Source organism: Lycorma delicatula, chromosome 6 (genome assembly GCF_047948215.1).
Source record: "Lycorma delicatula isolate Av1 chromosome 6, ASM4794821v1, whole genome shotgun sequence".
NCBI classification, from domain to species: domain Eukaryota; kingdom Metazoa; phylum Arthropoda; class Insecta; order Hemiptera; family Fulgoridae; genus Lycorma; species Lycorma delicatula.
This window is the reverse complement of record NC_134460.1, coordinates 17,073,026-17,088,325: the sequence shown is the minus strand read 5'-3', so window position 1 is coordinate 17,088,325 and position 15,300 is coordinate 17,073,026. Positions and strand designations below refer to the sequence as shown.

Here is a 15,300-nt window from a genome sequence, read left to right as displayed (position 1 = left end):
TTATAATATATTCTGTGTCTTTTCCAGTTTCAATTCATCCATGCATTATCAATAATGGTGGTTGTGAACATCTTTGTATACCAAGCGGCAGTAATAATAGAGTATGTCGGTGTTCTGTTGGTTATAAAGAGGATGAGAATGGTGGATGTATGCATTATAAGTCATTTGCTGTTGTGTCACAGCTGGATATTATACGTGGATACAGTTTGAATGATTCTTCTGAAGCAATTGTACCTATATCTGGTCCTGGTACGTATAAATATGTTTGTACTTGTTTTCTAATTTATAAGTATTATCTTATTTAATGTACGTAAATGATAATTTTTCCTAATGATTCCTACAGAGAATTCTCTGTAATTTTTATTATTATTCTGTTAATTATTTTTAAAATAAAAAAAATTATACTGATAACATTTCTTTGGGTATCTTATTGCAACAAGATAACATGAGAAATATGAATAACTTATTTACGTGCATTACATGCAGATAATATCATTCTCACTGACTTACTCATTCACAAATTAAATTTAAATTAAGTCAAATATAAACAAAATTAAAAAACTTTCTCTCAGAATAAGTGCTCTCAGATTTAAAAAATCAGAGTAAAATATGACCTTCAGAATTTTAAAAAGAAAATGAACTGTTTGTTACACACAGACCATAATTAGCAAATAAACACAGTACCTCCAAATATATAAAACTGTGTTTCTTTGACTACACTAGGTTTTGATTGGTCCACCAAGACAAAGTTTCAAACAAACATTGGTGAACACTTGAAAGCCCTTCTCAGTTTTATAGAATCAAAATGTTTCAAACATCTCATAGGTACAAGTCACAAATTCATCAGTATTGACAACAATCTTAATATCAAGGTTGTTACAGCAAACAAATATTTTCTCTTACTGCACTTTAATATCAAAAAATCCCTTTCAGTACTCTGGAAGGTGAGGTAGATTTCACTGGTGCTAAGTAGGGGATAAAAAAAATTTCCACCTTAAAGTTAAGAAATATTTCAAATTTACTCAATACGACAATGGTTGCATGTGAAAAAAAAATTTCACATATTTAGCATATGACAAGCCCCATCTTTTTACAATTCCAGCAACATTTTGGTCATCCCTTCTGTAAAAGTTGGTCATATCAAAAATTGTTTCAGGCAGAAGTTTTAGGTAATATTTAGAGAACTAATGACCACTTTAAACCAATTTGATACTGTTCCTGTTAAGGAAGGTATGATTTCAATTTTTTTTTATCCCCTGGGCTAATGGTTGGTGATGTCAAAAAACTTTACTTAGATAAGTTCTACGCTCTTATCCAAAGAATAGTAGGAACTTTAAACAAACTCGATATTTTACTTAATAGGAAAGTTAATGAAAGTAGTGATATTTTGTTTTTTCAAAAAAGCCCTCCCACTTCCACCCCTGTGGTCTGATTTTGCCCATTAACAAATTTGACTGAGATTTTGGATCGTTATATTTTAGGTATATGTTTGAAAGCGATTGGCACAAAATTACAACAGTTATTGTGTTCACAAGAAAGTGAAATATATATGTATATGTGTATATATATATATATATAAACTGACGGTGATTTTGGGGCCTGAAGGTTGTGAAACATGAAGATATGTCGAAATTTTTTGGAAGTTGAATCATGGTACCCATTACAATAGGTAGCTTTCATATGAAATCTACCTAAAAACAATCATACATAAACATACCTCAATGGTTATATTCTAAATGCTTGACTACCTAACTTAAGAAATTTGTAAGTAATAATGTCAACTGATGTGAGAGTGAGAATATCAGAATCAGTGACAAAAAATAGTTGCAAGAATGAATGGAAAAATTTTGTTGTGAATATTATTTATTAAATTTGGTTCAAACTGTTGTTTAGGAAGTTTACATTTTTAAATAACTTTTCTTTCCTTTTTAATTAATAATGCAGTAATATTATATTTTTTTAATTTTTCAGGACATCATATTCTGCATGTTGATGTTCATTATGCAGAAAAATGGATATACTGGGTAGATTTTAACAGAGGACCATGGAATGGAATTTTCCGTATAAAACCAAATGGTACAGAAATGCAACATATTATCAAAGATGGAATTGGCTCCAATGGTATACGTGGATTAGCAATAGATTGGATTGCTGGAAATCTTTATTTTACAAATGTTTTCCCTCATGAAAATTATCTTGAAGTTTGTTGGATTGATGGTTCAAATAGAAAAATTCTTATTAAAACAACTGCTGATGCTCCAAAAGAATTAGCTGTTAATCCTATTAAAAGGTAAACTACTTATTTTAGGTTGACACTTCATTATATAATGCCACATCTATTATAAATTATTAAACAGGTTTTTTTTTTATTAGATTTATTTTTTCTAATAATTATATTTATTTTATTTTTAGCAAATTTTACATGAAATTGATGTTTCTAAATTGATTTAGTATGTTGTATATAAGTATAAAATATCTATGATGATAATTGGCATAGTTATTCAGTGTAATAAAAAAATAGGAATGACCTTTTCCTAAGCTCATGATGTTAAGAAAACTATATCTGTCAACTTTGATATAGTTTTCTTAAAATAAATAATTCTTGACTAAATATTATCATGTCACTTTCAAAGAGACTGAACAAATGACAGTGTGATGGTAAGTCTCTGAATATTTATCTTTTTTTTTTCGGACCATTTTTAACCACTGAGGGGCAATCAGTAATCACCTAGAAGATGCTGCCTCGGTTGTTTCTGAGTGATGTCACTGTAGATTAATCCACCCTGTGCATGCAGCTAACATCACTGTCCTACCTGTCAGGCTCCCTCCTGGTTCATTGAGACATCACGACCACTGCTTCTGGTTGCCACGATGCCCTCTCCAGAAAGCCTACCCTTCCTGTCCATATACTGTAATCATAGTCTGGGTATGCACCCCATGCACACCCCCCTCGAATCGCACACCCACCTCACATACGTAGAGGGCCCTCAATACTTCATCAGACCGCCCCAATCCAACCACTCTTGCATGTGGATGGACTAGAAATGTCCTCAGCATCGAGGCTACCTCCCTTGTCGCGACACGTGTCCATGATTTGACCCCTGGCGACCTTATTTTTCTTGCCAGTCCTTTTTTTTTTATATAATATACTCATTCATACATACATTTGTTTTCCAGGCAGTACCTCCCTGGGTGTACTGCTAGTGTTTCTAGGCATCATATTTTTGGAATTCTAACCAGTCATGATGGACCTAAAATCCTACAGGATAGCAACAAATATAAAAAATGGCAAAAAGAATAAAAAACCTACAACTAGACATAATTAAATGACAAAGACTTCACAAGTCCCTTATAAACAATTGATACAGCAGAAGTCCATACTTAATGTCGAGGCAATTAAAAAACAGCCCGTGAAAAACACTTCAATAGACATCCCTTAACTTAACATATGGAAACAGAGTAAAATACACATATACAAAATCATTATTTACATTATGTGCAAGAAAAAACAAAAGACCTAACACTACGTAAATGTGAGCCCAAAAGAGGACTCCTGGGTAACCCATTGCTCACAGAAAGCCCGCCCTTGAGTAGATCCAGGTCAAAAAGAGGAAACATCAGATAATGCACTTCACCAAAATATATTAAAAAGAAACACATCATGAAAAATAAAGAAGACATAGATTACAGCAAAAATCATAATAAGACAGTAAAAAGAAGAATAAAAAGAATGAAAATATCCATGGTGTTTTGCCTGGCACCAAGATCCCACGATGGTCTTAATTTACTGAACAAAACAGCAGTCATAACCATAAAAAAATTCATGGCCACTTGACATATCTTAAGAAACATACATAGCAAATATAATACAATTACATTTTAAAATTAGCCTAACAAAATAAAACATTAAACGTCAAGAAGTGGTAGTAACAACAACTGCAACAGTCCTTATTTGCATTACCTTGAACCTGTGAGCCCCCACTGCCAATATTGTCGGCTAGCCCTTTCAGTCAGGGCCCCATTTCATCATCTCTTCCAGCTTGATCTTTAGGATGCCCATGATCAACCTGGACACCTCTTCCCACTATTGTTGCCCCTGGAGCATATGGCCAACCGTATTCTCTGGAATCAGCTAGTCCAGCCTTTGTAGCTGGCGACGACTCAACCACCGTTCACATCTGTAGATAGTGTGCTCTGGGGTTCTGAATTTTTATCTGGTCTTCTACAAATATTATAACTTCTTTTGTGGAATTAACAGCAAGTTAGTCCTGTACCATTACTCGAGAATGATGAGTAATTGAAGTGATGAGCCTTTTTAAAGCCTTTTAATTGATTGGTTTTTAATCTTATGATTTAAAACAAAATATTTACTTCTTCTAGTAAATTTTAACAGCCTGGGTGTTAAACTCATATTGTTTTAAAGTAATAAACACTGATTCTGTAGCTGTGCTTGAATTCTTGATGTCATTAATTACATGTTTTCCCTTCAGATTTTAAATTTTCAGCAGGCTTAAGTAAAGACTGATTTTTCTAAGCTGAATGTGAACTTGGACAGGTAAAAATGATAAACCTTTATCAACTGCAAAAAGTGCAGCTTTAGTGCACGTAAATAGTAATAAAAATAAATATTAAAATACATATAAAAGTTTTTATAAGTAATTCAAAGTTTGTCCAAGTTGCATGAAATGTGTTTTGGATAATTATTTATGAAATATTTACAAAATGGTCATATCTATCATACAAAAATTATATAAGCTTTTGCATTCAGTTTAGAAATTTTTATTTAGATTTATATATCTATTCGTTCTGTAATATTTTATAAGTATTTGAATTAGATAACTTGAATTAAAAGCATGAATTATTAATGAAACTAAACAATGGTTTTTAGGTTATTATACTGGATTGATTATGGTCAGTATCCACGTATCGGTAAAGCATATCTTGATGGCAGTCACTGGCAACCTATGGTTACATCTGGTATTGGTACACCTCGTGATTTAACTGTTGATATGTTAACACATGATGTTTACTGGGTTGATGCAAAACTGGATAACATACAAAAAGTTTCATTCAATGGACAAAATAGACAGGTAATATAATATAAAGAAAGATCTATGCTAATAACCTATTGAATCCAAAATTACAAATTGTTTGAAACAGTTCACAAAAGATGTTGTACATGGTTCCCAGTAAAAATACAGCAAAAAAATCCCTTCAGACTAAAAGCAAAGTACTGACCATTATATTTTAGAATGGCAATTTTATCAAAAGATTTTATATAAAAGAATATCTGGTATTCTATAGTCATTATGTGGAGATACACATATTATCTAGTAAATTTTTACCTTTTTATAAATATTTACAAAAAAAGGTTCTTTGAAACAGTTTTTAATATTTTTCGTTTTTAAAATTTAGGTAAGAAATTATATCATCATATAGTGATAATTATTATTTCAAATTTTTACTCTTTCTGTTTAAATGCCTTATATAATTTGATGTTCTACACACTTTCTGGTATTGTAATAATCATAAACTGTTGAAACAATGAACAATTTATACCTACACTACTATTACTACTATTACTTAAGCCACCGGGTTGGACTAGTGGTTCAAATCATCGCAAATCAGCTGATTTCAAAGTCAAGAGTTCTAAGATTCAAATCCTAATAAAGGCAGTTACTTTTATACAGATTTGAATACTAGATCGTGGATATCAGTGTTCTTTGGTGGTTGGGTTTCAATTAACCACACATCTCAGGAACAATCGACCTAAGACTGTACAAGACTACACTTCATTTATATTCATACATATCATCCTCATTCATCCTCTGAAGTAATACCTTACGGTGGTTCCGGAGGTTAAACAGAAAAAAGAAAAAAAGAACTACTTCTGTTACCTAATCTTTTATATTGGAAGATGAGAGTTTGCGTTATTAGCAGTTATAATTGTTTTAAAAATAAATTAAAAATTCCCTTTTATTCGAACAATATTAATGCACTGATGAGGTTTTAAGAGTATTTTGAAAAAGCTAAATTTGTTGGATATTCATTTCATATTTATTATACATTTTCAAATATTTAGAAAAAAAAATGCATGAATTTTTTATTATTATTATTTGCTGATTATACTTATTTATTATTTTTTCATAGCTGCTCACTATTAATTTATAAAATAGATTTATTATTTTTATCCACTAATGTGGATTATTACTTCCTCTGTCTTTTATCTATAATTTTGAACTGTGTAATGGTGCTTTCAGATTTTTCCATCTGATTTCCTTTAACAAATGATAAAGCAGTTCCTTTTTGATATTGAAATGCAAAAATACTATACCTGATGTAATTTATGTGATGTTTAATTATGTTATGACCTGACTAAAGTTTTTGTTTATTTATGTCTGCTGATGCTTTAAGGTACAAGTTAAAAATACTATTCCTTTTAATTGGTTTTAATTTCCCTTGTTACCAGTGTTCAATGGATTCTCTTCACGGTACTATCTAAGGTAAAATCAGGCTATTTAAATTTACAATCCTTTGAGAATTTAATTTAAAAGAAAAAAATAAAATAAATTAGCTGTTATTGTCTACAGCTCTTTTAAAAACCTAATTGTATAATGTTATTGTGATTCTAGACCTAATATTTAAGTAAATATAGGTAAAATTTGTTTACTGATAGAAGGAAATTTGAAGTAGTGATATATTTTTTAAATTTGAGTCTTTGTTTATATTTTAGATAATTAGAAGAAATCTCCCAAATCCTATGGGGGTAGCAGTTCATAGAGGTGAAGTATACTGGGTTGATAGAAATCTACAGACTGTGTTTAAAGCATCTAAAATAATAGAAGAAAATGCAACTTTACCAACACAAGTAAGATCAGGATTACAACGTCTTCGTGATATTGCAATTTATGACATTAGTAATCAACCAACTGATGAAAATAATCCATGCAGACGATTAGGTAATTAAATCTGTCAACTGTTTTATAGCTCTTAAATATTCTATTTTTTATTTTTATATATACTTAAAATATACCTGATGTCTGATTAAAAGAAGTATTTATTTAATAGAGAATCTAAATTGCTCACAAAGTAAGTAATAGAAGCGCTTATACTAACATAAAAGTAAAGGTTCGAGAACTGCGTGAAATTCTGCGTAATATTAATAAGTCATTAATAACTTATATAAGTGTCCCAGGAAGAAATGGAGAAACTTTCAGGACATATTCTAATGGTGAAAATAATGAAAAAAGATTCATATAAACATAGGTTTGGAGACATTTTGTTTTCGAGTTGCGGCTAGGGAAAGATTTCACTTGGATTTCAGCTCTTCTAATAAAAAGAAGCGCTACTGTAATTTTTAGGACCCTAAATAAGGAGTAAAGTTGCTGGTTTCTTAAATAATTTCAGCTGGGGAATTGGAAATGTAAAATAAGTCCGAGAACTGCAACTCCATTACTTTTTAAGATTCAGACACAAAATTTGGTGTTGAAAAACAAGTTTTTTTTACGTTTGTAGTAAAGCTTTGTTAAATTACTTATAAATGCGGAATATTTAGTAACAAAACTTGTAGAGATTTAATTTTGAGTGATTAATGTAAATACAACCAATAAAACTTAGATAAAAACATTAAAAATTTGTTTTTTATTGAAGCAAAACTAATCCAAAATATACAGAAAATCATAATTCTTTCCGTACCTAATTAACATGATTCTTAATAGAGAAAAACACAAAAATAAAATACATAAAATGATAAGTGGTAACAGAATAACAAACCTCAGTTACAGTAATTGTTTGAAATTTCCTCTTTCACAATACACACAGCACTCTGTCCGATGTAAAATATTTCTGGTGGCATCTCAGGATCCTTGTGTATAAATTCAGCAGCATTTTGTATTTTAATGAGTTAAAATATACTTCTTTTTATGAGTTAAAATACTTCTTTATCATTTTCATATGGCCCCAAATTAAGTAATCTAGTGGCATTATGTTATGTGATCATGGTGGCCAATCAATTGAGCCACCATGTCCAAACCAGTTTAAGAAATTAGCATTCAAGTGATTTCTAGCTACTAAAGAAAAATGTGGCATTGTACTATTGTGCTGGAAAATCATTTGCAATCTAGTTTGTAAAGGTACGTTCTCCAAAAAAGCCGGCAAATTACTTTTCAAGAATGAACATATGCATCTCCCATAAGAATTTCATTGAAAATAAATGGCCCCAGAATTTTGTCATAAATAATGCCACAGCAAACACTAAAGTGAAATTTATGTTGGAAACTAGTTTTAACAGTACCATGTGGATTGTCTTGCTCCACAAATGACTATTTTTAGAATTGAAAACTCTGTTTGTCATAAAAGTAGCTTCATCAGTAAATAAAATTGAATTTACCTTAATCAGCTTTGTCTAGAAGTCAATGACACAAGTTCAACCGCCGGACGTAATCTGTTGGCCACATATTTTGAACCTTCTGCAGGCAGAAAGGATAAAGATTTTCTTTTTGTAGGATGCACCATAATTTGTTTTTCACAAACCAGTGAGACATGAAATTCACCTTGTTGTAGTGCCTGGGCTACGCTATATATTCTGAATTACACGATGTTCATCATTAACACAATGATTTACTTGGTGTTCAACAGATAAAAAACAAGTTGGAAATGATCCTTTCATTCCTAATTGCTGATACACCAAAGAATGCTTTCAAAAGAATGTTTATTAGGTACCGAAGAAGTCTTTTTTTTTTAGTGTTTTGCTTCAATGAAAAACCAATTTTTAAAAGATAATATTTACTTTTTATTGGCTGTATTTACATTAATCTTTTCAAAATTAAATTCTCTACAAGTTTTGTTAATAAAGTTTTGGCATTTATTAGTCATTTAACACAGCCATTGTATAATAAACCTAAAAAAAAATTGTTTTTTGACATCAAATTTTGTGTTTTATGTCTAATATCTTAAAAACTACTGCAGTTACAGTTCTGGGAACTATTGTATCCTATTTCCCAGCTTAAATTAGATATAAAACCACCAACATTTTTCCTTAATTTGGATTCCAGAAATTACAGTAGGACCTTTATTAGAAGAGTTGAAATCCGGGTGAAATTTTTTGCTAGCCATAACTCGAAAACAAAGCATTTCCAAACCTATGTTTATATGAACTTTTTTCATTAGTTTCACCAGTAGAACATGTCCTTAAGTTTCTCCATTTCTTTGTGGGAATTCTGTATAAAATAGATTTATTTTAAAAGAAATTCTTTTAAACGTTCCAAAACTTAATCATGCTGTAATAAATACCATTCATCCTGAATTTCATATTCATTTAAGTTCTATTTTGGAAGAATGAAAGACCACTCTCTTTATTCACAGGTTTTAACTCTCAAAAAATAATAATTAAATGATCTAACTTTTAACATAACTATTCATTTTTGTATAGGTAATGGAGGTTGTGATCAACTCTGCTTTTCATTCCCACCTGATTATTCATTAAGTACATTCCAATTCAAATGTGATTGCGCTACCGGACAGTTAGTAAATAATGTTGGACATAAATGTGAAAATGTTGATGAATATTTGTTATTCACCACTAGAACTGAAATACGTGCTATAAATCTGGATCCAAAATCAACTAGTGTACCTTTCAGACCAGTTGTAAGTATATTTTATTCATTTTTGAGATTGATGTTTATAAATTGTTACTATTTTTATTTGTCATCTTCAATTAATTTTGTTTACTTCAGGTTGTAACATTTTCCATATAACTTTTTCATGCTTTGTTTAAAGGAAAGAGTAATATAATCATAAACATTTCTGGTATTGACATTTTGCATGGTTTATGCAGTTTTGTCATCCCTAAATCTTTTCAATTAAATTTAAAAAAAAAAAACAATTATTCATGCATAATAATAAATTTTTGGTTCTTAGTTCTAGGAACCAATGGATCAATTTGGATAAAAATCTCTTGTACATGTATCTTACCATAGATGGTCTTATTGCATTTGAGTACAATAATTGAAATTCTTCTATTATATTGATTTATTTGGTTGATTTTATATGGTTGATTTATTTGCCTGATATTCTGGAATTTTCTAAATATCTAATGTTGCATTGTTGATACAAAGCTCACAGGCAGCTGGATCCCTTGGTTGTGTCATAAATATTATTTTACTTGTTATATTTATGGATCACCAAGCAAAGGTGTGTTAATTAACATCTGGCAACAGATGTACACTAAAAGACAGTATTGACAAGTCATTAGTGTTAAAATATAACTGGTCCAGCCAAGTCTCAAACATTCTACCTCCTGGAAGGAAGACAAGTTAATCCATTTCACCACCTCAGTACACTGTGTTGTTAACCTAAGGTAATAAAAATTGTACTATTAATAATATTGAAAAAGAAAAATCTAGAAGGAACTAAAAGGGATTCTTTTCTTAGAATAGCAGGTCCATTTAACAATTTGTTCCTTGTAATACAGACAATGGCATCACCAAAAGCTTTTGTTCGACCAGAAGAATTACCAGATCGGGAAAAGAATTTATAGAAAAATGTAAGGGCACGGACAATGAAAATTATTACACTACAACAATTAAAGGGACGAGTCAGGTACTGATTTTGTAGGCCAGGGAATATAAATACTGCCAGGGATCAGCAGATAGAATCAGTAGTTCTGTGAGGCCACATTCGGTGCAGTTGTGATAACACTGTGACAGTATTCCAATGTGTACAGGAGTTGTTCGTTGTGTTATTGGTAACAGAAATGAAAATGACAATATTATATTCATTCATATAGGGTAGTTTTTTTATTAAGGGTAAAAGTAATAATGGTTGCTGAAAGTGAATGGTATGAACTTTAGACTTTTCTATTGTTTTCTAGTTGTTAATGCAATATTAGCTTCTAGCAGTCATTATAACATTTTTAATAAATTTGACTTTATTTTGGTATTTATTTATTATTATTTATTTGTCTTTTGGATAATAAATTGTATTTGCAAAAAATTTTACATTGTTAGTCTATCCTTGATGAACCATAAACACGCGACAATATTTTCATGAAAAAAAAAAATATGTAACTTGCTTTACATTGGTTAATTTAAAATAAGAATAAATTTGGTTTTTATACATTTTTATTTTCACTATTAAAGTAAGGCTACTGACTGCTAAGAATGCCAAAGATAGCTACAAATTAGATAACAAGCTAATGTTGTCATTAAAATAGAAGAGAAGAAAATAGAGGTACGTGATTATCCTTCTCTAGTAGGAGTTTGAGGCTTGGTTGAATCAGGTGTATCTTAACACTAATGATTCATTGTTTTTGTATCCAACCAACATTATTTTCTTGGGTTCTAATTAATAATAAATTCTTAAATTCTTATCTGGTGACTCATAGATGTAAAAAGCTACATGAATAAGGGATGATGCTTCTTATAGGCCCAATCAAGAAAAATGTACAAGGTATCTGGATGCTAACAATATAGCATACAAATCAATCAGTCTTGATTGGATGGAGTCTTGTACAATAGAAATCATTCTGATTTCTATGTTGAATTTTAAATCTAATTCGCCAATATTAATTTTAATTGAATCTGGATGCCATTGTTAGCACTCTTTAATATTTTAGTTGTTGTAGTTCGGTAAATGGAACAGTTGTAATCAGCCAGCACATGTGACTCCCTCCAGAAGGGAGAGTGCATTGCTTCCTCCAAACATTAGGGTTCCTAGAAGATGTATTCCTGTTAGGCTAAAAGACGATAGCACCAAAAGGACTTCAAGGGATGAACTAAAGGGGAATCATTCCGGGAGTATGAAGCTATATGCGCTTAGTCTCCCATGATCAGCCCCAGTCAGTGGAATACACAAGGGGGAGTTACCAGGTTTGAACCCGCCCCCTTGAAGGTTCAAGTACTTTTCAATATTATGCCTATATAAAATAAAAATACTATAAACTTACACATATATATTGGAACATCTTTTTAAAAATCCATCGCATTCTCTCCTCTAATTTCTCACTGTCAGAGTAACAAAATCTATTAACATAAGATCCCATTCCTTCTTCAATAATGTAATCCCTGTACTTGGAGCTGCGTCACATACAGTACATCACTTAACATGTGACACAGTAGCCATCATTCAGCATTCTGAAAAGGAGGCAGTGCTGTCACTGGCATGGTTGGTGTCAAAGCGTATACCCCTCCTGGTCTACTGAAAGAGAGGGAAGATCATCAAAGAGAGGGAAGATTAATAAGAAGGTATGATTATAATACCAACCTTGTATTAAAATAAGGCTGACACCATATAAACTTACTTGTAAAACATATTGTTAGGACAGCTCTGCAGTGGCAGCAGTGCATATATGAAATATTGTGCATTGTCAAGTGGTATCCACTCATTAGTTTGAGTTCAAATTTTGTTGTGGAATGTTTGTTTAACATTTTGTGCATTTCACCCTTCATAGTTTTAAATAGAAACTTCACATTATCGTTCCGTGTTCTTTAATATATTTAAGTGACCTCAAAGTTCAATTTTACAATTTTTTAGGAAAAGTGGCATGCCAGTAGTGATTCTTGTAATGTTAGTGAAAATTTCACATTGCCAAATATTTCTTCGCTGACGCAACATGTCGATGCTGTCGCAAACATTCTTCTCAAAACTAGTTTCACACCCTCTTGTGTAAACTTGGCTGGTATTGAATGTACATTGACATCACTCAATAATGTTAACATGCTCGCTGAATCATTTATAAGTGATAAGTGTATTGTTCTGGTTCTGGAAGCTTCAACATCTTCAAGTTCCAGTGGACTACACACTTATGATATTAGTGTTTACGTAGGAAAAGACTTGTCTAATGAACAAGAAACTGGATGTTTGAACAATATCTGGGAACCAAATCCAGGGTTTGTTTTTCCAACAAAAGGAAAGAGAAATCTGCGATTTTTGTTTAAATGGCTTTACTGCTGGAAGTGTCTTACATATTCTGAATTTAAGGGAGGGAGTTTTTGTAAATTTTGTGCACTTTTTGCTCCAAGAAATTGTGTTGGATCTAGCATGCAACCCTTAGGTAAACTTTGTAGTGAGAAATTTGACAACTAGAAGGATGCCATCGATCGATTTTCAGAACATGAGAAGTGTCTGTCTTTGACAAAGAAAGTTTGGAGGTAGCCAGTACTTTGACTGAAATTTCATGTGAGACGAAAAAGTCTATAGATGTATTAATAGATACTGCAATAACTCAAAAGAAACTGGAGAACAGGAAAAAACTTATTTCTATTATTGAGAGGATTTTGTTTTGCGGAAAACAATGTATCACTCTGCTAGGCCGCAGGGATTTGGAATGAATAAAGGTCAAGGTCGACCAACAACCAGAAGAAAATGATGGCAATTTCAGGGCACTTCTTTGCTTTTGAAGTAAGACTGATACTGTATTAAAAAATATGTTGACATACAGTGTTGGAAATGCCCAATACAGCAGTACTAGAATACAGAATGAAATAATTGAACTGTGCAATGACCTGATTGAAATCTCGTGAAAGAACTTAATGCCTCCAGTTGCTTCTCTATTCTCGCCGATGAGATGTCAGACATATCAGGCTTAGAACAGTTATCACTGTATGTTCATTATGTTGATAGAGAAAATTTAACTGTGAAGGAAAACTTCCTTTAATGCATACCACTATATGATGTGACTAGGAAAGGAATTGCAACAGCGACATTGGACAAGTTGCGTTCATTAAATGTAAACATAAATAAGTTTCGTGGTCAAGGGTATGACGGAGCTATGTCTATGTCAGGAAAAGTAAACGGAGACCAGACAAATGTAAAGGAAATAATTCCGTCAGCTTTATATGTCCACTGCTCAGCATACAGCCAGCTTAGCCTTATCCAGTGCTTTTGAAGTATCTGCCATTAGAAACTGTATAGATTATTTGTATAAATTTCTTAATACCCCTTAAAAGGCAACTTGTTTTAAAATTGACAATAAGTGAAATGGAAACTACAACTTCATGCAGTGAAAAACTCGTTCAACTTTGCACAACACATTGGTTGGAAAGGTATAATTCTGTGGCTGCAGAGGTGGAATTGTATGACCCTGTTATTGCAACCCTTCAAAGCATATCAGAAGGGAATGACAAAGACTTATCCTTACTAGCAAATTCACTTTTATGTGCTTTAACTGACTGTCAATTTGTGATATCACAATTTTGTATTCAGTGACTGTTTTCTTTAAGTCTCCCATTGTGTAAATTCTTGCAGAATACAACTACTGATCGATCTCATGGAAGCAGTCAACCTTGCTGAAGATATTAGCAGTGAAATGTAATGTATACGCAAAAATGTTGGTAAAGAATTTTCTAAAATTTTCATTTGTGCTTCTAACCTCTTGAATAGGTTGGGGTCCTCCATTCAAATCTCTCCCATGGCAGCACAAGCAAAAAATCATGTAAACTGGGACTTATCATCAGTGACGCCAGAACTTCCGTGTCTTGTCTTTTTATTTTGTTTCTGGATACCTTCTTGCCCCAATGAGTTTCACGTTCCTTGAAACACAGGAAAATACTGAAAGGCTTTCAGTTCCTTTTACCTACAAACCCAGACCTGCCGCCTCAAGTTTCTGCTTTCACTTCATTCACAGAATTCTATGCCAGTGACATAAGAACTGATTGTTAGGAAGACCTGAATAATGAATTAAAATTATGGTACAGAAAACTTGTACATCTTAAGAAGGGAGACCAACTGAAAATAGCTGTAGATGGGTTAACTATGTGCAATCCCAACATAATGCCAAATATATTCACTTTATTAGAAATACTAGCCGCACTCCCCACTGAGAGCGTCCACATATACAAATGAACGATGTTTCTCAACATTATGCTGTCTAAAAACATATTTGCGTAATTCTACTGGAAATACACGTTTGAATGGATTAACACTCAATATATATATATATATATAATATATATATAGAAACTACATTCCAATTGGAAAGCATGTGTTAAATGAACTAATGAAAAAGAAACATTGTTTGGACATTGTATTGCGAATGCTGAAATTTCCGAATGTAGTAACAGTATATCGTAAGCTACATACATTTATAATATAAATGGGCCTATATTACATTTATAATATAAATAGGCTTCTAAGCCTATTTGGCTTAGTAGCCCAAATAAATATTAGTATTTTATAATTAAATATAATCATATTAAATATCAGATGATTGATTTAATTTGATACAGATTAAATCAGATTCTTAGATTTCATTACCATATATTAGCATACTTTAAAACATTTTACCCCGATTAATCAGTTTTT

At 31.6% G+C, this 15,300-nt stretch overlaps 1 protein-coding gene across 1 annotated transcript in view; it reads left to right on the top strand.

Annotated features, from left to right (window-relative positions):
* Positions 1-15,300, top strand: part of mgl (low-density lipoprotein receptor-related protein megalin) — a 129,114-nt gene that overhangs the window by 56,730 nt on the left and 57,084 nt on the right. Inside the window, exons 30-34 of the mRNA XM_075369293.1 lie at positions 28-249; positions 1,972-2,290; positions 4,889-5,090; positions 6,734-6,959; positions 9,431-9,645. Of these exons, the coding sequence (XP_075225408.1) occupies positions 28-249; positions 1,972-2,290; positions 4,889-5,090; positions 6,734-6,959; positions 9,431-9,645 (1,184 nt within the window). The remainder of the gene's footprint in view (positions 1-27; positions 250-1,971; positions 2,291-4,888; positions 5,091-6,733; positions 6,960-9,430; positions 9,646-15,300) is intronic.